The following is a 22,817-nucleotide window of genomic DNA, read 5'->3' on the forward strand; positions in this document are numbered from 1 at the left end:
GTTCACTTCCATTCTGCAGAGGCTGTTTCCTCCTTGAGCACACACTTCTTTTCTTCTTCCCACAAGGAAAGCCCAGTAGTTGTCTGAATGCTGTATAAAACTGAGCACTTAAATTTATCATCAGGAAGGTATTAAAAGAAGAGGAGCAAGAGAGTACAAGAACTAAAAGTGTTACAACTTTGGTGAGAAGTGGTCACTTCAGAATCTTCTCATTTAGCAGCTATATTTCTCTTTTAATTTCACATTTTCTTAGGATGATGAAATGAAAATATTTTGTTCTTGGTTATTTTTCACAAGTCTTCTTGTCCTCATGAGAACCATCCAGTCTCTCAAAATATCAACAGAAATTTTTCTTTAAAAGATAAATTATGTATTTTTCTTTGAAACAACTGATGGGAGAGAAATTCTTCCTTTAGTTTGAATAGGCATACTTTTAAGTTGCTTGGAGGTAGTAATATATGAATCTTCATATTAACTTGTATCTCTCTCATTTAAAAGAAAAGATGAAAGAAGAGAATTAACTCATTAATTATTTAAAATACTTGGTGCAACTGTTCCTTGTTAGTTAATCCAGGCACTTGGAAGAAAATTACACTCAGTATTAATAACATTGCCAACCTTTTCCAGTATGCTGCACTCCAAATACTATTGTGTTTTCATTGACAACAGTCACTATTACATATGCATGTGAAAAACGGGCATTTTCATCAGAATTACTGTAATAGCATTAAGAGATTATTATTTTTCCAATTTCTTTGGAAGAAAATTCACTTAAATTAGATTATTTATTACTTGACTGCTCTTCTGTCTTGCCTGTATGTTTAGGTAACTGGAGTCCATGAAAGTATAAACTTCAGAATAAAAAGCATGATTTTATACATTGATGATTTCAAATAAAAGAGGAGTCCTAGTCTGTGTGCATCATTTCTTTTGAGAAAGTTAAATCTGTGTTCTGTTTAGGAGAGATAACACTTTTTGTCCCTGTAGGTGGCCCCCGTGGTGTAGCCATTAGTTGCTAATTACTTGCAAACAAATAAACAATTAACTCCTGGAGCTGCTGGCTGGGCCAGTGTGCATTGACATGCTAAAACTTTCTGAAACGGGATTTTAATTAGTGACGTTCTAAATCCAGCCCCCTTGACAGCGGAGCAATAAGGTGAACTGCAGGAAGGTCCAGCCCCGGACAGTGGGGCAGAGCCAGCCAGGGAGGCTTGGAGCTGTTGCTCTGTGCAGCCCACGCAAGGATGTCTCCTAGTCTTCAGGAAGGTGCTCGGCTTGGGGAAAGCAAACCCTCACCCTGCCCCTTTTCAATTGAGAGTATCTTAGGACTGGACCAGAAGAAAGACTGTGTTCCATCCACGAAACCCCACAGGCCCTGGGCGGACACCTGCGGCTCTTCAGGTACGCCACAACTTAATTTTTTAATTTCTTTGTTAATTTGTTTACAGTGTTTAATTTGGCCTTTTTTCTTTTTTTCATATTACATAGACTTACAGAAAAACTTTACTCCAAGTACATAATTGAAATATCTAGCACTTTTAATGCCTCCATCTGAGTGTTATGGGAAATAAAAAGAACATTGGCCTTAGATCCAAGTAGGTATGAAGTGCACCCATGAGAAATGCCAGGAGCCTTCATTTACTTCAGAAGAGCTCTGGGTTTATTTGCCATATCATATATTCTAAATCTTCTCACTGAAGAATAAATGACATTCAGAGGCCAGAATGTGTTCTCTATCAGCAAGACAGGACTCTCGTTTTTGTTTGCTTTTTGGAATTTGGTCTCCTGTGAAACCCAGAAGAATTCTACTAGGAAAGTTAGAGGCAAGTTTCTGAAGTTACTTCTTATATACAACTTTGTAGAATATAGACATGGACACCTAAAATGTTATTTCTTTTTTCTCTTTCTAGGGAAAGAAGTTAACCTATGTCTACATGTCCCAACTCTTCCCAGTGGGATCTCATTACCTCAAACTGTGGATCACTCAGTGCTGGAAGAAAGTGTTTGGAAATACGAAGATTACTTTGCACCCTCAGAGAGACTTTCTTTGAAAAGAGAGTTGAGTTGGTATAGAGGCCGAAGACCCAGAACTGCTTTTACTCAAAACCAGGTGGGAAGTTTTTTCAGCCAATAATCTTAATACAAAGGCTTTAACTGATGCCCTGTTAGGCAAAAAGCCCATCCACTTTGGGATCTCAGTTTAGAAGCCTTATTAATGAAACAATAGACTGTATCTCTCTCTCTCCCCTTTAACAGTTTCTGGATAGTCATTAAAAAAAAAAGCTTACAGATTAATTGCCCAAGATTTGAATGCAATTATTTTGCTATACAAATTAAAGTCTATTTTATGATGAGAGACCAAAGATCAACATTTTAAATAACTATTTCCTTATTCTTAGATTCAAGTGTTAGAAAATGTCTTTAGAGTAAACTGTTATCCTGGCATTGATATCAGAGAAGACTTAGCTCGAAAATTGAACCTAGAGGAGGACAGAATCCAGGTAAATTTTCAGACTTAGTTATTACTTGTAGCAATGAAAATGTTAATAATAACATTTCTGAGGTCTGTTTTTATCTTCCCTTAATTTTAGATCTGGTTCCAAAATCGGCGTGCAAAGCTGAAAAGGTCCCATAGAGAATCACAGTTTCTAATGGCAAAAAAAAATTTCAACACAGACCTCCTGGAATAAATAGAAAACTAAACATGTGGAATTATCTTCCAGTTGCAGAACATGAAGAATTAATGGAAATATCAAGTATTGAAAATGTTATGTTTTCTGTGTTTAATCTGAGTATTGTCATTTTTATTGGAAAATATATTGTAAATAATTCCTATTATAACATGGCACCTGCTATACTTGGGCACTGTTAGTTACAATAAAGGCCTTTCCTCTATATTTTAATAAACATTTGCAGAAAAAGCCAGTTATTTTTGGTGAGCAAATTTAATCAAATAAATTAGTTTATTAAAATCAGTAAACTCATAGCTAATTGACTCTACAACTGGATTCCATTTACAAAATAATTCAAGTCAAATAGTCTGAAGAATGGCACAAAGATGTGATTTGTTTCAATAAATTCCCTTCAACTGCATTTTGAAATGTGATTATATTTAATATATTATAGCATATGATTTATTCATGAATCTTTTGTTTCTCTATTTCTGGCATAAAGCAGTGAGATTTTCTTACCATATATCAATACAAATTCTTATAACACTCTAGTTTCAAGTTTTTTATTCAGCAAAGTTATTATGCCAAAGTAGAGATGTAAAATCATCAATCGTCTTATTCATTCCATTAGTATTGGATTGTGCAAAAGAATTGAGCTACAAATAAATGCAAATTTTAGTTATTTTTCTAGTCCACTCAATATCATGCTTTACTTTGATTCATCAAAATGAGAATGATCATCTGGCTTATATCTATTTCCAGTTAATCATCTGTATGTTTTGTTACAAACAATGTGTTGACTGAGGAGGTAGGATAACCGTCTTATCTTTTGTATGTGTTCTGACATTGTCACGAAATAACCAGGGCACTTTCTGGGACAAAAACTGTATTTTCTCTGCATTTGCCATGGTTCCTGTCAGTTCCCTACTGGGAATCTGGGGATTTGCTTTCCATTTAATTAATGGAAGGCCAGAGTGGATGTTCTGTTTAGTATAAGCTGGAGGACGCTGACGTTGTTTCTTGGCAGCTGTATTCCAACTTCACCTATTTGGATTGAATTCTCTCTTGCTTCCCTTTTCTTTTCTACCTTTTACCTTCTCTTTCCCGTGCTCTTCTTTTCTCTCCTGGTAAGGACAAGAGTAGAAGGTTCTTGTTGAATTACTGTATCTATCCTGGTTTTATATATTTTTTTTTTCTTTCATTTTTAAATTGCATGAGAAAGAGGAGTTTGCATTTTCTGATGAGGAAAAGTAGCATGACTCAGATTTTAGAGCTTTTAAAAAAGCATTTACTGAACAGTTTGGAGGAAAGACCGTTCTGTGTCCCAGTAAACTCTGTGTCAGCAGTAAGCTGTGCTTATCCTGTTTCACTATTGCTGGATGGAGAGCGGGGAGGAAGAGAAGGGCAACAGAGAAGTAAATGGAAGAAGAGAGGCATTAAATGTTTTCCAAGGAAGTCTCTGCTGTCAGACTGTGGAGCCGCTTTTTTTAACATAAAGAACTGCATTTGGTAATATACAATTTGGAGCCCTATTTATGAAATACGTTAGTCACAGTTTATCCACCGGGTACTTCTTTGCTCTTCATAGGTTCCTGTGAAAGTGGAGGACTAGAAGTCATCAGGAATGGGTTGGAGGGGAAAGGGTCATGTGGTGGGTAAGCTTTTTCAAATAGCCATTTAATTTAATCCCTAAAGTCATATTTACATATTGTAAACAATTCAAGCAGTATAGGAGTTAAACCTCTCTCAAATCTCCTCCTTCACAGATAACCATCATTAAACATTTTTATACACCTTTTTGTGTATAAAAGCATGTGTATATGTATACATATATATATATACTCATATATGTATTTGTTGTCTTTGCTGTTATTTTTTAAATGTCATCACAGTTAATGCATCTTTCCAACATCTTGCAGTTTCAGACATACAGTTCTGTTTTGTTCTTACTGTTTGCTTGGCTTAGCAAGTCCTATGTATAACTATTTCACAATGTTAATATTTTAAGTATTTTTGAACTAGAGCTTTTCATACATTGAGAGTTTTCAAAGAGTAATCATAGTTTACATAGAATTTATCCAAGATTAAACCTAACCCCCAAGTCTGAGAAGTATGAGGATTCTTTATAAACCTACAGACTTTAGAAAAAAATGAAACAGCATCACAAACCTTGATAAACAACTAATAATGTATTTAAATTATTTTTTACTTATATGAACTTATAAAAAGTCTGGTGAGGAAAGAAACAGTATTTTTCAGTGATAGTTTAATATAACAGATTTATGTGCTTTTAAAATTCAATTTTGTGTATAACTGAAATAAACTATGTTAAATGGAAGTTACATATTTATAACTGAAATCATTTATAATAGAAATTATGCACTTTTAACTGAAACAAGTAGCATTCAGAAGTCAGAAAAAAAATACAGAAATTGTCATATTGAAGAAATAATATGTGCATACTTTTATATTTTCAGATCTAATAACAGAATATAATAAAATATTATGAAGTGAGTTCATAATATGTGAGAATATCCAAGAGATAAGATAATATACACGGTAACTAGTATATTTCCCCCAAAATCATTTCCAAAAACCTAAAAGATAAAGGCTGTTCTTGTTAGAGGAAATAATGTGTTGGTAATTTTTTTTTAGCAATTATAATTGTCATTGTATTGGAGAGAATATGATGATATTCGGGAGGAAAACTAGGCTTTAACTTTGAGGAATAATCAAGCAAGATGAAAATGGAAATGAAAGCCGAGATAAAATTATCTTTTCCTCAAAACATGCAGGCTCTCTCTAATCCATAGCTTAACTCTGCTCCTAGTAATTCCAAGCCTTTGTCTCCATTAATGCCAGGACGAGGTGAACAGTAGTAACAAATCAAACTAATGCAGTCAGGCTAATACCTGGAGCGTCTCTATTATCTGTTGACTGCTTAAATAAGGTTATTTGGTCTCCTGTAATGGCATTTGTCTCTTGTGAAGCCAGCCAGCCAAAGCCCATCACTAACGAGTGCTGGTGGAAACAATGGCTGTGTGTGCTGGTGGCCAACTTTTGAGTTAATCAGTGTTAATAGCTGCTTTCACCCCTTGCATCTTATCACACACTTATGTGAGTGGCATAAATCTCCCAAACACAACACAAGAGGACACAGCACACAGAATCAACCTGGGCCTTGTGTTTTTAGTCCACTTGCAGTATGCTAGCCCACTTACTCGATGTGGAATCCAAATCAAAGTGTGACAGATAGTGACTTGCTGACTCCATTTCACCGAGCCCCATAGGACTAAAAGTTCCTCCACGTGTTTTTGGCTAAATTTAATCCTTATTTTGACTGTTCTGCCTTCTCTTGGGGCAAGAACCCATAGCAGCAGAGCAGCCAAGGCAGCTCTTGGGGGCTCTCAGCATTCCATTAGACTCACCTTTTCCATTTTCCGCCCTCCTGTTTTCTCATTCCCACCCTTTTCCTTTCTCCCTGCTAATGCCTTGGTAAGCTTGTTGGTGTCAACAGGCTTTACTGAGTCCAATAAATGTTTATTGCTCTATGAGTTACCAACATTTAGGAACTTAGTGTTCTTTTCCTCCAGGCCTCCATGGGTGGCTTAGTGGGCTGTCTCCGTTAGCACTTTATGACTGAGTGATTTCAATGAAATAAATGATATCATAGTTTATGTTCTATTACTGTATCATAAGCTTGCAAAAATGAATCCATCTATTACAGCTGGAGTCAAGGAGTTGTATAACAATTTGTTGTTTTTCATAAAGCCCAACCTCTTTGATGGTTATTTATGGATTTGTGGTGCCACCAGCCCTTCTCTTCCTTCAATCAAGTCAGTCAGTCAAAACATACTCACTGGAGGCAGCATAGCCATGTAGTCAAGAAATTGGAATATTGTCTGGTCATCTGACTTCAAACCACAGCAGCTGTTTGACTTTGGGCCAGTTAGTCAATCTCTTTAGGCCTCAGTTTCCTCATCTATAAAATGGGGATAATAATGGGACCTAGTTCATAGAGTCATTGGGGGAATTAAGTGAGATAATAGGTAAGACTTAGACTAATGCCTGGCGCATATAAAACAGTCAGCTCTTGTTATAATGATGTGCTGGAGATAATGTGCTAGGAAATACAGAATAAATGAAGTTGTCTGGAACTGTGTTTTCATGTCTGCAACAATGCATGGCACATAGTAGGTTCTCAATCAACAGTCTAGAACAAATGAAAACAGTTCTTGGTCTCTAGGAACTCACCATGTGGTGGAAAGAAAAGACTATTCAATGATTATTTAACAAATATTTGTTCAGTATCTGTCTGCCATGAGCCACTATGTGAATCTCTAGGGTTGGAGTGATGAAGAAGTCAAACAAGATCTCCACTGTTTGGGGACTTAGTATACCCAGTACCTAGTGCAGTTGGGGAGGGAGGGAGGGAGAGAGAGAGTGCCCAGTCAAGGCAAATAGTTGGCCCACAATAGATGGTGAATGAACGACATAGAAAATAACACAGGGAAGTATATAATTAGGGACAAAATTAATGTGTGTAAATGGTTAGGACTACTGTAGGCTTCGGGAGGGGAAGGACCAGAGAGATGTCTAAAGATTAGTCCTCAACTTGTTGCCCAACATGGATGCAATGGGAAAAGAGTAAGGCTTAATGTGGGAAGGAGCTGGGTGCTGGTGGAAGGGTGTTCCAGGTGAGGGAACAACATGTAAGAAGACTCAAAAGCTGGACAGCATGAACAGTGTCCTCATTAAGGTGGAAGGGGCCAACTTCATGGGCATGCAACCCCATGCAGTTACACAGGGCCCTGCCTGCCTTTGGTTTAATGCTCTTCTTTGACCAAGAGGTGCCACATTTTCATTTTGCACTGAGCACCTAAAATTTTGTAGCCAGTCCTGCCTGTTGAGTGTAGATACAGAAAAAGCTCAAGGAAGTTCAATTTGATATGGTGGTAAATAGTGAGCCATGTTTGGCTATAGAATTAGGGTTGCAGCTTGACTTAGGATGATAGAAGCAGGACACAGGTTTAAAAAAAAAAAAAACAGCTGGATTGAGGGAATCAACCTATCTACAGGTAGAGTATGTGCTTTTGAAATTGAGGGCCTGGGTGAGAGTGGGGGCAAGTGGAGATGAAAAGAGAGAGGGAGATTATGGAGTGGGGAAAAGCAGAGGAGAGTGAATTGAAAGTGCTGCATGCTTTGGAATATTTGAAGATTACTAAATATGTGAGAACTGGATCATATTTAGCCCGCAACTTACGCACTCCAGCAAGGAACTTGACTCACCTACTGTTAATTCCAGTGTTATGAAAACATTTTTTCTTAGCAATTTGCAAAGTAATCCCTGCAAATAATAGTTTTGCAAGTAATAATCATCCTATGAGGAATAACAATAAGTCTGCTAACAGGTTTTTCTCATAATCTACACTTCTTTGATTGCTTCATCATTTTCCCACTGTGCTCTAGCTTTTCAAGAGGGTACCAAAGCTTTAAAATGTTTGAAAACGATTCTTACTAAGAGATGAAGACTAGAGAAAAATCTTAGAGCTGTTTTAACAAGGCAAAAAATTCCTGCAAAGTTAAATGAAATCCAAAATGGTTGCGTGTGTGTATGTGTGTGTGTGTGTGTGTGTGTATTCGCTATAATAAGTTTGAAAATTGAAGTTTAGGGAAAATTTTACTTTTTTGATGAATTATCTCAAAACTTCAAACTGTGTTCAGAAATTTAATAACAAAGCTTTGAGGTACCTTTATTTTTTTAAATTTTGTTTTAATATTTTGTCAGTTTTTGGCTGCGATGAGCTTCGTTGCTTCATTCCGGCCTTCTCTTGTTGTCATACTTGGGCTTCTTGTTGCAGTGGCTTCTCTTGTTGCAGGAGTGGGTTCTTTCTTGCTCTAGGGCATGTGGATGGGCTTCATTTGTTGTGGCTTGTGGGCTCAGTAGTTGTGGCTCACAGGCTCTAGAGCGCAGGCTCAGTAGCTGTGGTACACAGGCTTAATTTCTTCATGGCGTGTGGAATCTTCCCAGAGCAGGGATTGAACTCATGTCTCCTAAATCGGCAGACAGATTCTTAAACACTGGACTACCAAGGAAGTCCCCTGTAAGTACCTTTAAAGATGACATTGGTTCTTTGCACTATTACTGCAAAAATAAAAATTTTTAAATGATTACTTGTTTTGCCTTCTGTATATCTTCTTAGGAAAATATCTACTCAGTTCCTCTGTCCATTTTTTAATCAGATTGTTCATTTTATTTTTATTTTTTTTGATATTGAGTTGTATGAATTGTTTATATATTTTGAATATTAACCCCTTATCAGATATATGATTTGCAAATATTTTATCCTATTCAGTAGGCAGTCTTCATTTTGTTGAGGGTTTCCTTTGCTGTGCTGAAGCTTTTTCTAATTGAATTCTTACTTACTTAGGTTTGCTTTTGTTGCTGTTGCTTTTGGTGGCAAATCCAACATGTCATCGTCAACACCAGTATAAAGGAGCTTACCAACTGTTTTCTTCTAGGAGTTTTTTAGTTTCAGTTTCTTAAACATTATGTTTACCATATGGTTCAGCTATCCCATTTCTAAGTATTTTCCTAACAAAATACTTCTTTATAGAAGTTTTATTCATAATCAGCAAAAATTGGAAACAATCCAAGTCTTTCAGTGGATAAATAGATAAGCCAGTTGTGATGCATCCATACATTGCTGCTGCTGCTAAGTCGCTTCAGTCGTGTCTGACTCTGTGAGACCCCATAGACAGCAGCCCACCAGGCTCCCCCATCCCTGGGATTCTCCAGGCAAGAACACTGGAGTGGGTTGCCATTTCCTTTTCCAATGCATGAAAGTGAAAAGTGAAAGTGAAGTCAGTCAGTCGTGTCCGACTCTTCACGACCCCATGGACTGCAGCCTACCAGGCTCCTCCATCCATGGAATTCTCCAGGCAAGAGTACTGGAGTGGGGTGCCATTGCCTTCTCTGATCCATATGTTAGGATGCAACAAAAAACAAACTGTTGGTGAGCACAATGACATGGATGAATCTCAAAGACATCATGTAGAGCGAAAAGTAAATCTCAAAAGGTTACATACTCTATGACTCTTTATGACAAGATGTATTTATGACGTGGACAAGTCATGACTACAGGTATGGAAAATAGGTTAATGATGTCTAGAATTTATGAGTGAGGAGAGTGACGAAAAAGGGACAGCATGAGGCAATTTGGGAAGTGTTCTATATCCTGACTGTGGTTAAACAAATCTATACATAGATTAAAGTTCATGGAATTATATACCAGAATTTTTTTTTTTACTAAATATATATATTTTTTTAAGAAATTGTGCTGAGATAAAATTTCTTCCTTGTCAGATTAGCAAAAATTTTAAAGTTTGACACAGTATTCTGGTGGCAAGGCCAGAGGAAGTAGGCACTTTCATATGTTGCTGGAAAATGTGCAGATTAGTAGAAGCCATATAAAGGGAACTCTTAACAGCTTCTAAGAAAACTACATATTTGTTTAACATTTGAGGCATCTATGCAACTTCTAGGGATTTACTCTCAAGAAAAATTTCCAACAACATAATAATCCTTATGCATAAGATTATTCTTTGAAGCAGTGTTTGTAATTGCAAAGTATTGAAAGCCACCCAAATGCCCACATGTGGGAGAGTGGTTGAATAATATATGTAGTATACATACCTAGTGGAATACTACACAGTTGTAAAAAAGATCAAATATCTCTATGATCTGATGAATGATGTCCAGGATATATATTATTAAGTGATATTATACATATTATTATATGTATATACAATATTAATTATTATACAATAATACATATGAACAAAGAAAAGTTGTAGGGAGTATTTATAGTGTGAAAAGAAGAAATAAGAAGACACAGATGTATCTACTTATTTTTAAAAAGAGAAACACAGGAAGGATAATCCAGGAAACGAGAGTGGTTACCTTCAGAGAGTAGGGGTGGCTGGAGGGAATGGGAGCATAAGAACAGAGTGGAAGGAATGAGAGCAGGAATTATGCTTGCCTGAGTATACCATTATGACTTTTTGCACACTGTGTTCTGACTACATCCCCTCAGACTATTGATAACAAATTATAAGCAAATAATGAACTAGTACACTTGCTTTTTGTAATTGTGTGAGTTAGCAATTCTGAAGCTATTTTCTGTGCGTTATAGGTTTAAGAAAGTAAGTATATTGAGGATAATGGGAGCTGGGTTTCTCACTCTTGGGGAAAGGAATTACAGGTATGGAAAGGAGGAAGGCTGAAATGATGAGTTCTGTGGTGTTGAGTTAGAGAGTTGGAGAGCAGAGCATTTGGTCAAAAGAGCCAGCGACACTCCTGCACAGGAGACCAGCCTCGGAGAGCTACTAATGGGAGGACTGTGCTTGGCCCGGTTTTTACAGAAACCCTCACTCTGTAGGATTGTTAACATTGCCCATCTTTGTTCTGAGATTGGCTTTCACTATCACATTACAAAGACAGTTTTCTGCCAATAGCACATTTTTTATTTGGAGACTTGGAACAATAACAAAAGAAACAAAGGCCTGTGAGTGCCTGAGTCAGGCCTCTTTCTATTAGAAGAGAAGAGACTGAGCTCAAACTAACTGAAGCACTAAGGAGATTGATTAGTACCTATGGTGAGAAGAGTAGGAGTGGATCCAGCTTCAGGTCTGTCTGGATCTAGAAGCTTGTATGATATCACTAGGACGCTTTCTCTTCACCACCTAGGCTTTCTCTGCTGGGTGCCATAATGAATCCAGATAGTACAGGACTCATTTTTTTTAAATTATTTTTTAAAATATTTTTGACTGTGCTAGCACAGCACATGGGCTCTTGGCTCCCTGACCAGAGATAGAACCCGCACCCCCTGCAGTGGAAGCACAGAGTCTTAACTTCTGGACCAACAGGGAATTCCCAGCACAAGGCTCATCTTGGGCCAGGTTAGCAGGCCCAGTGAAAAGAGTGCCTGCCCCCAAAGATTTTGGTGAGAAGGCCCAGGGAGAGACAGGACCACCTTGAACCACAGGGAGGGTGGGAGAGGGTCCCCAAAGGGAACACAGAGAGAATAGGCCAGCAAAGTAATGACTCTCCATTGCTTTTCCTGCCACAGCCTCCTTGTAAAGTTCTGATTTCTGTTTGTGCCTGCCAGGTAGGACTAGGTAAATTCCTTGAAAATAATAACAAAACAACCCTAACCACTTTGCACCATGATAAGCTCCTCTGAGGGGCTGTAAGCCCTCTTAGGTGAGTTGGGCAGACCTGGACACATCTTCCTGTGATGTCCTCACCGCATACTGAGCCTGTCTCAGGAACTTGTCCTAAGTATAAGCTCAGAAAGCATTTGTTTAATTTTCCCAGTACCTTCTGAGGGTTTTCCCTTCATGGGCCCTCCAGAGTCCTAGTTCTAGTTTTCAGGTAGTAAGTGTCTGAGGCAGGTGTCTGAACGGACTTGCTTCAGAACTCTTCCTGGCTCCATCGCCAAGCCCACCTTAAGTGAATTTATTGCAGATACTTTATGTTTAATTTACTAATTGATGAATAAATAATAGTCACCACTGCAGAATCTTCCTAGCTATAATTCTGGCTGTAATAGCTTTAGGTGGAGGTACTTCGAGACCCTAAAGTCCCATCCTTCTGCAAGTAGACACACCCAGGTCCTTCTTGAGGAATATCTGAGCACAGACAACCCTCGTGGCCTCACAAGGGGGAGAGAGAGTCTAGCTGTACTCCAGGTATATGTCAGAAGTTTGTTCTTCAGTTCCCTGTCCCTTGAATGCTCATCAAAAGCCAGAACTTTTGAATGTGCATACATACAAAGTTGCTTCAGTCATGTCAGACTCTTTACGACTCCATGGCCTGTAGCCTGCCAGGCTCCTTTGTCCATGGGATTCTCCAGGCAAGAACAGAGTGGAATTAATGAGAATACAGAGGCTAGGATACTGGAGCGGGTTTCCATTTCATCCTCCAGGGGATCTTCCCAACCCAGTCGAACCCACATCTCATGTCTCCTCCATTGGCAGGCAGGCTCTTTGCCACTACCACCACCTGGGAAGCTATAAGTGTGCATGACAATTCCGTGAAGTACATATTTAAAATGCAAATTTCTGGCCCCACTCCCAGAGACCCTGAGGAGCAGGACTTGACCATGTGTGGAGCTTAGGGAAGAGTTGTCTCAGCATCATTTCAGTTCAGTTCAGCTCAGTCATGTCCGACACTTTGTGACCCCATGGCCTGCAGCATGCCAGGCTTCCCTTTCCATCACCAACTCCCGGAGTTTGCTCAGACTCATGTCCATTGAGTCAGTGATGCCCTCCAACCATCTCATCCTCTGTCGTCCCCTTCTGCCTTCAATCTTTCCCAGCATCAGGGTCTTTTCAAATGAGTCAGCTCTGTGCATCAGGTGGCCAAAGTATTGGAGTTTCAGCTTCAACATAAGTCCTTCCAATGAACACCCAGGACTGACCTCATTTAGGATGGACTGGTTGGATCTCCTTGCAGTCCAAGGGACTCTCAAGAGTCTTCTCCAACACCACAGTTCAAAAGCATCAATTCTTCGGTGCTCAGCTTTCTTTATAGTCCAGCTCTCCCATCCATACATGACTACTGGAAAAACCATAACCTTGACTCAGTTCAGTTCAATTCAGTTCAGTCGCTCAGTCGTGTCCAACTCTTTGTGACCCCATGAATCACAGCATGCCAGGCCTCCCTGTCCATCACCAACTCCCAGAGTCTACTCAAACTCACATCCATCGAGTCAGTGATGCCATCCAGCCATCTCATCCTCTGTCATCTCCTTCTTCTCCTGCCCCCAATCCCTCCCAGCATCAGGGTCTTTTCCAATGAGTCGACTCTTCGCATGAGGTGGCCAAGGTATTGGAGTTTCAGCTTTAGCATCAGTCCTTCCAATGAACACCCAGGACTGATCTCCTTTAGGATGGACTGTTTGGACCCCTTGCAGTCCAAGAGACTCTCAGGAGTCTTCTCCAACACCACAGTTCAAAAGCATCAGTTCTTCGGTGCTCAGCTTCCTTCACAGTCCAACTCTCACATCCATACATGACCACTGGAAAAACCATAGCCTTGACTAGGGACCAGCAAATGCAGAGGCCCTGAGGAACGAAAGAGTCTCCCAGGAACTGTCAACAAAGTGAGCAAAAGGACAAGGGGCAAAAGGCCAGAACAGTCAGGGCCTTGAGGTTGTGACAAGATTGGGTTTTTAATCTAGTGTGACTGGAGACCACTGCAGGTTTTAAGCTGGGGGGAACTACAGATCAGATTTTCACCTCAAGGACATGACTCTGTTATGTCCTTAAATAACAGAGTTCTCTACAGAATATGGCTGTTCTATAGAGAACAGATTTTTAAAAGGCAGGAGGATGAGACAGAAGGCTCCTGGAGGAGGGTGCAGGCCAGAAGGCATGGTGGTCTGGCAGGGGATGGATAAGGAACAGAACAGCAACTGAGGCTGTGAGGATTCTGAGGGTGAACCTCAGTCCGACTGCATCCTGTTGTTCCTACTTGTGTTTTCTTCTATTCCAGTTATTTTATTGCCTACCCTCCATTTTTATTGCCTCAAAATGAAAATTCTTTTTAAGTATTAAAATTATATATTCTCAATATTTAAACTGTTAACCATACATAGAGTACAGAGAAGTTAATTGCCAGCCATCCCACCACCCCGAGATACTCCTCTTCTTCCAGACATCCTCCACATGAATAACATGCCCTTTGCACAAGTAGAATCATACCATGCACGCTGCTTTATAATGTGCTTTTCCCTGTGCATAAAGAGCATGATTCCAGGTGCTTAGATGATGTACATTCAATGGGGGAGTTGAATCTCTCTTGGCCTGATTTCTGTGCTGTTTGTGCAGATTTTCTAAGTCAAAGAGAGGCTTTCAAAAGGTACAGCTTTGAGTCTATAAAGTTAGAAAACACAATTTTCCTAAAAGGCAGGAGAAGGACTAGGGGATTTAAAAATTAAAATACCAGAAAATATGCTCCAAAACAGAGGAGCTGAAACACCAGTATAGTAATTTCCTCCCAGAAGGGAATGTGACGCCTGGGCAAGATTCCATTGTTTATTTTGCACGGTCTTAAGTCAAGCTACACAAAAAACCAGAAAGCAGTGGCAGGAAGTGCCTTTCTGTGTCCCGGCTGAAATGCAGCTCCCCATGCGAAGCCTCTGGAAGTCTCAGGATTAGCCAAGAATCCTCAGAGCAACTTGCCCAAAACACTAATTGTATTTGTGTCTCTGTCTTTGATTAGTGACTTAGCTTTCTGGCTCATTATCATCTTAATCTTTTTTTCCCTTTAATGTAATAAGGCTAAGACTCTAGTTTTATTTTTATTTTTCCCCATAGGAAAATAGATACAAACTTGAAGGTATTTTATATACTCTTTGTGCTGTGTCTGTGCAGTATGCTTAGTCGCTCAGTGGTGTCCAACTCTTTGGGACCCCATAGACTGTAGCCTGCCAGGCTCCTCTGTCCATGGGGATTCTCCAGGCAAGAATACTGGAGTGGGTTGCTATTTCCTGTTCCAGGGCCTCTTCCCAAGCCAGGGATTGAACCCAGGTCTCCCACATTGCAGGAGGATGGATTCTTTACCGTCTGAGCCACCAGGGAAGCCCTGTGTACCCTTTACCTTTAGTTACACATTTAACAACCTTGATACAGAAAGGCTGTCTCCTTTCTCACCTCAGTCATCAAATGGTTGAAATAGAAAGCATAGGCCTTGGGATACCTGGACTCTGTCCTCAGCTATTAGTTGCTTTCCTCAGGTTGAATATCCATCCTACAGCTCAGCAGAGAAAAGAATCAAAGCAGCAGGGTATTCTGGGATTTTACACTTTTGTGATGTAATGTGAGAGCAGGTCTGGTCAGATGTTAACTATAGAATACAGGTCGGGGGGGTATATGGTACTCACTGTGCATGTAGATTCTAAGTGATTACATTACTCACCTTACTTGCTTTTATTAGCAGACAGCAAACCTTAGTTTCAGGCAACTTTTAGAAAAGAATTTATATTTTATGGGAGAGAGAGAGGTAGCTCCTTGTCATTTTCCAGAATTTTCTATAGAGGGGCAGATACTGACTGTTTAATTGTGCCGTCTGTTTCTACTATAGGTTGTAGGCCCTTTTCAAGGGTTTTCTGATTTAGTTACTGCAGTCAGTGTTTTGTTTGTTTTTAATTATACAAATAAGACATGAACACATTATTATTGAAAAAGTGAGCACAGTACAGATGAAAGTACCTTTTGAAATCCTGTCCCCTGAATATCCAGTCCCTCTATCCCAGCCCCTGCCAAATGAAATCACTTTTTCAGTTTGAAATGCGTGCTTCTAAATCTTTTCCTTACAGATTTATATAGATATATATATGTACCCACATAAAATATGTGGTATTGTTTCATTTATCTGTTGGTTTTCATAAATGATACTCTACCGTATTTATTTTCCTGTAATTAGTTCCTCCCCTCACTCATCAGTATGTCTTAGAGCTTTTTCTAAGCTTCTCATGCTCTGTTAAAACAAACAAACCCATTGCATTGTTTTCTGTGCCAAGTTGGCTATCCCCATTGTATGTTTTTAGCCAAGTTTCTATTGATAGATACTAAGGATGTTTCTGATTTGGTTTTTTGGCATGAAAAATACTGTTGCAGAAAATAAGTCTGTACACATCTACCTGTGCACAAATGTGATTTTTTCCTCCAAGGTTAAATATTGAGAAGTGGAATGGCAATGTGGTAGAAATGAGAAATTCATTAAAAAAAAATTTATTTATTTATTTATTTGACTGTGCTGGGTCTTTGTTGTGGCATGCAGGATCTTTAGTTGCGGCATATGGGATCTAGTTCCTGACCAGGGATTGAACCCCAGATCCCCTGCATTGGGAACATGGAATCTTAGCCACAGGACCACCAGAGAAGTCCCTAGAAATTAATATATTTTAATAAAAATGACCAATTTGCACTCCAACATGACTTTCAGTGGTAAGCTTCAGCAAATACTTCTTTTTATTAAGCTTTGGGATGAGCGCCCCTTAGCCTTCAAACAAAGCAAAGACAGGAGGAATACGAAACTAAGTCTTTGCCCTCTAGGGAGGCTGAGACTCATCTATAGTCCCCCTAAAATTCTGGAAAATGACAAGGAGCTACCTCTCTCTCTCCCATAAAGTAAACTCCCATATAGTAAAAGAATTCCAAGAAGGTTAAATCAGAAGCTGAAAAGACTGGATGCTTATAGAAGGTGTGTGGATGTGAATTGGATGGAAAGGAAGAGATGGAAACGGGTAGAGGGCACCACAGCGCTTACAGAAGTATGCTTCGGTGCATACTAAGTCACTTTAGTCGTGTCTGATTCTGTGCGACCCCATGGACTGTATTCCGCCAGGCCCCTCTGTCCATGGGTTTCTCCAGGCAAGAATACTGGAGTGGGGTGCCATGCCCTCCTCCAGGGGATCTTCCCGACCCAGGGATCGAACTCACATCTCTTGGGTCTCCTGCATCGGTGGACAGATGCTTCACCACTAGTGCCACCCGGGAAACCCCTTATAGGAGTATACCCAGACCCTTTTATGGAACCAGGGTCATGGTTCATACAGTCCAAGAATAAGTGAATAATTCACATCAACCAGGATGAGGAGAGAATTCCAAATGAAACACTGGCAGTAAGGAATCTAAATGTATTACAAGTAAATAATATGACCATGGGAGGAATAGGGAAGAAAAGACCTAACATGAGTAACTCTGAAAAACAATATTTTGACTGAATACTGGAAGACTAAAGATGAAAAGAGCTGTACATAAAGATCATGGTTTAATTACTGAGTATTTCTTTCTATGATTCTTAAAAGGGAATGAGTTAGCAAATCTGAAACTATTCTATGTGAAGACCAGTTGGGTCCAACTAGGAGACAGAAACCACACAGTTACTTGAACAGGGAAAGGTTAATATAAAGTATTATTAACTATAGCAAGAGGTTGGAGAAATGAAGAATTGGCTGCTGAGAAGTAGACCTAAGAGAGAACCCTAACGAATACAGGAAAGGGCTCAGCTATACATCACTGAATGGTGAGTGCTGCACTGTCAGAACCTGCTAGAAACCCATCCATTATGGTTCCAGGAATACAGTTCACAGGGAGCTGTCTCACTGGAGACATTCTGCTATGAAACTGCCCAAAAGGGGTGCCAGGGGAGGCTGCTGGGCACTGGAGCTTCTGACTGCGGTGCACCGCAGGAGCCCAGCTGCTCCAATCTGGTACTGGGGAAGGTGTCTACACAGTGGGGAGCTGGAAAAGCCATCTATGCCTTAGTAGCTGAGTGCTAGGAAAAGCAGCCCACATCGCAGGCGCCTGCCAGAAGGAACACACCAGACCAGGCCTTCCTCTTCTTGCTGCAGTGTCTCTCTGTAGCCCTCCACTGTTTAACATGGTGCCAGCTGATGAAAGAAAATAATCAGCTCCATTTCTGCATGTCAAGTCATGAAAAATGAATTTCAGATTTGAGAAGCAACAAATTGATAACTGGCAGAGTCCACCGCTTTGTCTGCTCACCTTTCATATGCTCCTTTTTACACATGTTTGAACTCTCATGCAACAAAACCTTTCTGTAATTTCACCTAACAAGAAATAACTTTTTATCTTAGAAATGAAGAAGTGGGACTTCCCTGGCAGTCCAGTGGTTAAAGAGTCTGCACTTTCACTGCAGGGGTCACAGGTTTGATCCCTGGTTGGGGAACTGAGATCCCATCCCGTATGCCTGCACCACATGGCCAAAAAAAAAAAAAAAAAAAAAAAATAGAAGAAGCTTTCATGCTGTCTACAAATTGAAGACACACACAATCCCAACAGTTTTTGTATCCATTGCTGGCTATGTTATTTACCCTTTAAATTCAAATTCAGTCACAGTTCCACTGAATATACAGTTACTGTATATTCAGACTGAACTGGAAACTTCCCTGGCATCCAGTGCTTAGCATTTCATGCTTCCACTGCAGGGTATTCAGGTTCCATCCCTGGCTGGGGAACTTCACAGACAACTGTAACATTAACTTCAGTAACTTGTATATAAAATAAAAATGGGAAAGTGAAAGTCTGAAAAAACTATCACAGCCAAGAGGCATCTAAGAAGGATATGAAACTAGATATAAGGTAATGTGATATTTAGATGGGATCCTTGAACAGAAAAGGGACATTAGATAAAAGAAATCTGAATAAAGCATGCTGCTGCTGCTGCTAAGTCGCTTCAGTCATGTCCGACTCTGTGCGACCCCATAGATGGCAGCCCACTAGGCTCCTCTGTCCCTGGGATTCTCCAGGCAAGAATACTGGAGTGGGTTGCCATTTCCTTCTCCAATGCATGAAAGTGAAAACTGAAAGTGAAGTCGCTCAGATGAGCTATAGATAATAAGGGGCTTCCCAGGTGGCACAGAGGTAAAGAATTCACCTGCCAGCGCAGGAGATTCGGGTTTGATCCCTGGGTCGAGAAGATTCCCTGGAGTAGGAAATGGAACCTACTCTAGTATCCTTGCCTGGAGAATTCCATGGACAGAGGAGCCTGGTGGGCTACAGTCCATTGGGGTCACAAATAGTTGGTCACAAATAGTCACACTGAGTGTGCATCTCTAGTCTGTCTGGTCTTTATTTTATAATAGTGTACCAATATTGGTTTCATTTATGGTTGCAAATGTATCACACTAATATATGACGTTTAAAAAAGGGAACTGGGTGTGAGGTATATGAGAGAATTCTAATATCTTCTCAATTTTCTATAAATCTAAAATTTTTTAAAAATTTATTTTTTAAAAGAGGGGGACATTAGTAGGAAAATTGGTGGAATTCCATTAGCATCTGTAGATTACAAGGTAGTGTTGCATCAATGTGAAGTATCTGATTTTGATAATTGTGCTCTAGTTATACAAGAGGTTATCATCAGGGGAAGCTGGGTGGCAAGTATACTGGTACTATTTAAACTAATTCTGCAACTTTTCTGTAAGCCTAAAATTAATTCAGAAACATTTTTTTTAATGTTCCCAGTTTTTTTTTTTTTTTAAAAAGGAATCCAGTCTGGCAGTGTACACCATTCTCAACATGAGCCTTGATAATATATGCATACTTTTAAAGGTACAAGCTATGTCAAGAGTAGCCAATGTACATGTAGCTCAGTGTTATGGAAAGCAGCTTGGAAGTCATGAACAAAGCTGGAAGTCATGAACAAAGTCGTGAACAACACTAAGACAATAACTGAGACTGCCTGGAGAGTCCCAGGGAGACACTGTGAAACATTATATAACAGCAGCCAGCAGCGAGGAAAGAATTTATCTTAGGTTTCCATGTCTGTGCATATACACTGGAGAAGGCCAGTGGAAGCCATCGTCTGACCACTGCAGAGAACCATTCTCCCTCCCGCTTCTCCTCCCCTGAGCCCCAACCTGGGCTCACCTGCAGGAGATTCCACCAAGGGGCAGGGATGCCAGAGGCTAGTTGTCTGACCTGCATCCTCAGGGCGGGGCTCACACAGGAGGGGAAGACCCCTGGCAGGGAGGGTGTGAGCAGGCCTCCCAGGGCTCTATGTGCTTTTTTGTTGGTGGTGAGAGGCTGACTTCTCTTGCCCATGAACTTGGCTCAACACCTTGCTCTATTGCTGCTTTTGCAATCTATGCCTTTCTTGCTCCATCTCTAGTGACATTTAACTGTAGAATTTCCTGCTCCAGGGACTTAGGTTGGGAGAGAGACTAGAGAGTCAGGCTGCATTGTGTTTTTTCACGACCAAGGAGCGCTGATTGGGCCTCCCACGCCATGGAGGGCTCACCAGATAGACCGACACACTGGGTGGCCACCGCTGCTTCCAGGTGTGCAAGTTACTCAGTCGTGGGGATTTTCTTCCACTGGGGTTAACTTCAGAGGAGCAGAGAAGATGTTCCCAACACCTGTAAAAGGAGCACATTGTGTCTCTTCCTCCTCCTCCCTCCTGTTTCCCCAGATGCCTCGAGCCCCAGGTCCTGGCTACTTGCCTGAGCAAGTCCCTGCTAAAATGTAAATGGGGTGTCCCCCCCAACCCAGGGGCAGCAGGGAGAGGGTAGGGCTCATTTCCTCTGTCAGCTCGATTAGACCAAGAGAGGCCCAGATGGCTGGTAAAACATCACTGGTTGTGCCTGTGAGGGTGTCTCCAGAAGAAATTACCATTCAAATTGGTGAACTGAGTACCAGAGATGGCCCTCCTCAGGGTGTGGGCATCAGCTAATCTTTTCAGGGCCCAGTTAGGACTGGAAGTTTGGGAAAGGTGAATTCTCTCTTGGCCTAGGCTGAGAGGTCACATCTCCTGTGCTTTATTTAGCAAGGGCTCTTCTGGTTCCTAGCCTTTCAGATTCAGTTTGGGAGTTAGCCATAGTTCTCTGGCCTTCAGACTTATCCTGAACTACCCCACCAGTTTTCCTGGTATTCCAGCTTACAAAGGGCAGGGCGTGGGACTTCTCGGTTTCCATAACCTTGTGAGCCAGTTCCTACAGTAAATCAATCTCTCTCTCTCTAAATGTATCGTATGGGTTCTGTTTGTCTGGAAAACTCTAGCACAGCTTCCTGTCCTCTGAACTCTCCTTTTGTGGTTTATTTTCTCCAGCTTCTCTTTATACCCAGGTTTTGAAACAGACTGTGAGAGAGGAAGATTTAATTTCATGATGCAGCATTGTCTCCAAATAGCTGCGTGTCACGGGCCAACCAGGAAACCTCCCTGAGCCTCACATCCTTGATCTGATGAGTACAGCGGCTGCTATCAGGCTCAGTGAGCTCTGCTAAGCGTGAGGCACTGCCCTGGACAGTAAGTTCCTGCAGGGCAGGGACCTCAAAGCCTTGAGCATGTTCTTTTCCACTGCCTTGCACACAGCACTCAGTAAATGCTTGCTAAATAAACAGTTGAATATATAAATGCTGCTTGTTTTGATAATGTATTCATACATATCACAAGTCATATCATTTAGGTTCAAGATGGTACTAAAGAAAACAAAACCCCAGCAGATCTGGTGGTAGAAGGTGAATGGGGAGTTAAAAATTCTAGGCACCATAATTTGAGAAGTAAAATGACTAAGAGTTGGCGTGGTTGCTCCAGGATGTGTATTGACCATCTTTCATTCGAGTGGCTCATGGGGGCCTCTTTCCTCTTGACGTATGTGACCTGTTGGGGATCTTTGTTTCTAGATGCTGATGGCCCAGTTTAAATCTGCTGACATAACATGTCCATTTCCTTAAAAATGATTTTAGAGAAGCCAGGAAAAGCGGATTCCATTTGAAAAGTTCAAAAAAACTTTAAAAAGACATTTGGAGGAAACTGAAGAAAAAGCTATGTCTCAGTGAGATAAGAGAAGAAATTACCTTCTTTAAGCAAGAACAGGATGTTCTGAAAAAGGGACAATCACTAAATAAGAAAGAACTGCTAAGGGATATCAAAAAATGCAATAATTGAAACAAAAATTCATGAGAGTTTGAAGATGTAGTTGAAATGTTCAAAAGCATGGAATACAGTGACTAGGAGATAGGAAATAGTTGATAATGATGAGAAGATTGGAGGAAAGGAAATTCCCTGGCAGTCTAGCGGTTAGGACTCGGTGCTTTCACTGCTGAGGGCCCAGGTTCAATCCCTGGTTGGAGAACTAAATTAAAGAAAGAGAAAAGAAAATTGGAAGGTAAACTTAGCATACTTATCTTCCAACTGTAGGGTTTCCAAAAAGAGAGTAAGCAGAGGGAGAGGAAAGGAGGAAGATAGCAAAGAAATACTCAGAAAGGGCTTCCCCGGAGGTCCAGTGGTTAGGACTTGGCTTCACTGCCAAGATCCCAGGTTTGATCTCAGGTCAGGGAACTAAGATCCCACATGCCACAGGGCATAGCCAAGATAAATAAATAAAACGAAAATAAATGCTCAAAAGAATTTCCCAGAAGCCAGGGGGTACAGTGAATGAAGAGACTCACCCCTGTGGTACTTCTTGACAAAGGGGATAAACAGAGCCACTTACTGCTCAGAGACAGACAGAATGACTTTCGAAGGACCAGGTATAAAAAAATGCCATCGAATTCTTAAACCACATCCTCAAGAGCCAAAAGACAGAGGAGTAATGCCTTCAATAGTCC

At 40.5% G+C, this 22,817-nt stretch overlaps 1 protein-coding gene across 2 annotated transcripts; it reads left to right on the plus strand.

Moving 5' to 3' along the window:
• The first annotated feature begins 209 nt into the window (after positions 1-209).
• Positions 210-3,369, plus strand: HESX1 (HESX homeobox 1). Of its 2 annotated transcripts, XM_055558260.1 has the most exons (4): positions 237-1,401; positions 1,911-2,110; positions 2,400-2,501; positions 2,592-3,353. In XM_055558260.1, the coding sequence occupies exons 1-4, from the start codon at positions 1,245-1,247 to the stop codon at positions 2,688-2,690; spliced, it is 558 nt and encodes a 185-aa protein (XP_055414235.1). In that variant the 5' UTR covers positions 237-1,244; the 3' UTR covers positions 2,691-3,353. The 2 variants fall into 2 exon arrangements, with proteins under 2 accessions (XP_055414236.1, XP_055414235.1); XM_055558261.1 differs by lacking the exon at positions 2,400-2,501 and having other exon boundaries at positions 210-1,401; positions 2,592-3,369.
• The last annotated feature ends 19,448 nt before the right edge of the window (positions 3,370-22,817 follow it).

This window comes from Bubalus kerabau, chromosome 20 (genome assembly GCF_029407905.1).
Source record: "Bubalus kerabau isolate K-KA32 ecotype Philippines breed swamp buffalo chromosome 20, PCC_UOA_SB_1v2, whole genome shotgun sequence".
NCBI lineage: Eukaryota > Metazoa > Chordata > Mammalia > Artiodactyla > Bovidae > Bubalus > Bubalus kerabau.

Bases quoted from the DNA above. Each gene is read 5' to 3' on its own strand.
- HESX1 (XM_055558260.1), top strand. From the start codon at position 1,245: ATGTCTCCTAGTCTTCAGGAAGGTGCTCGGCTTGGGGAAAGCAAACCC. The intron at 2,111-2,399 runs GTGGGAAGTTTT...CCTTATTCTTAG, and splicing joins CTGCTTTTACTCAAAACCAG to ATTCAAGTGTTAGAAAATGT. The intron at 2,502-2,591 runs GTAAATTTTCAG...CCTTAATTTTAG, and splicing joins TAGAGGAGGACAGAATCCAG to ATCTGGTTCCAAAATCGGCG.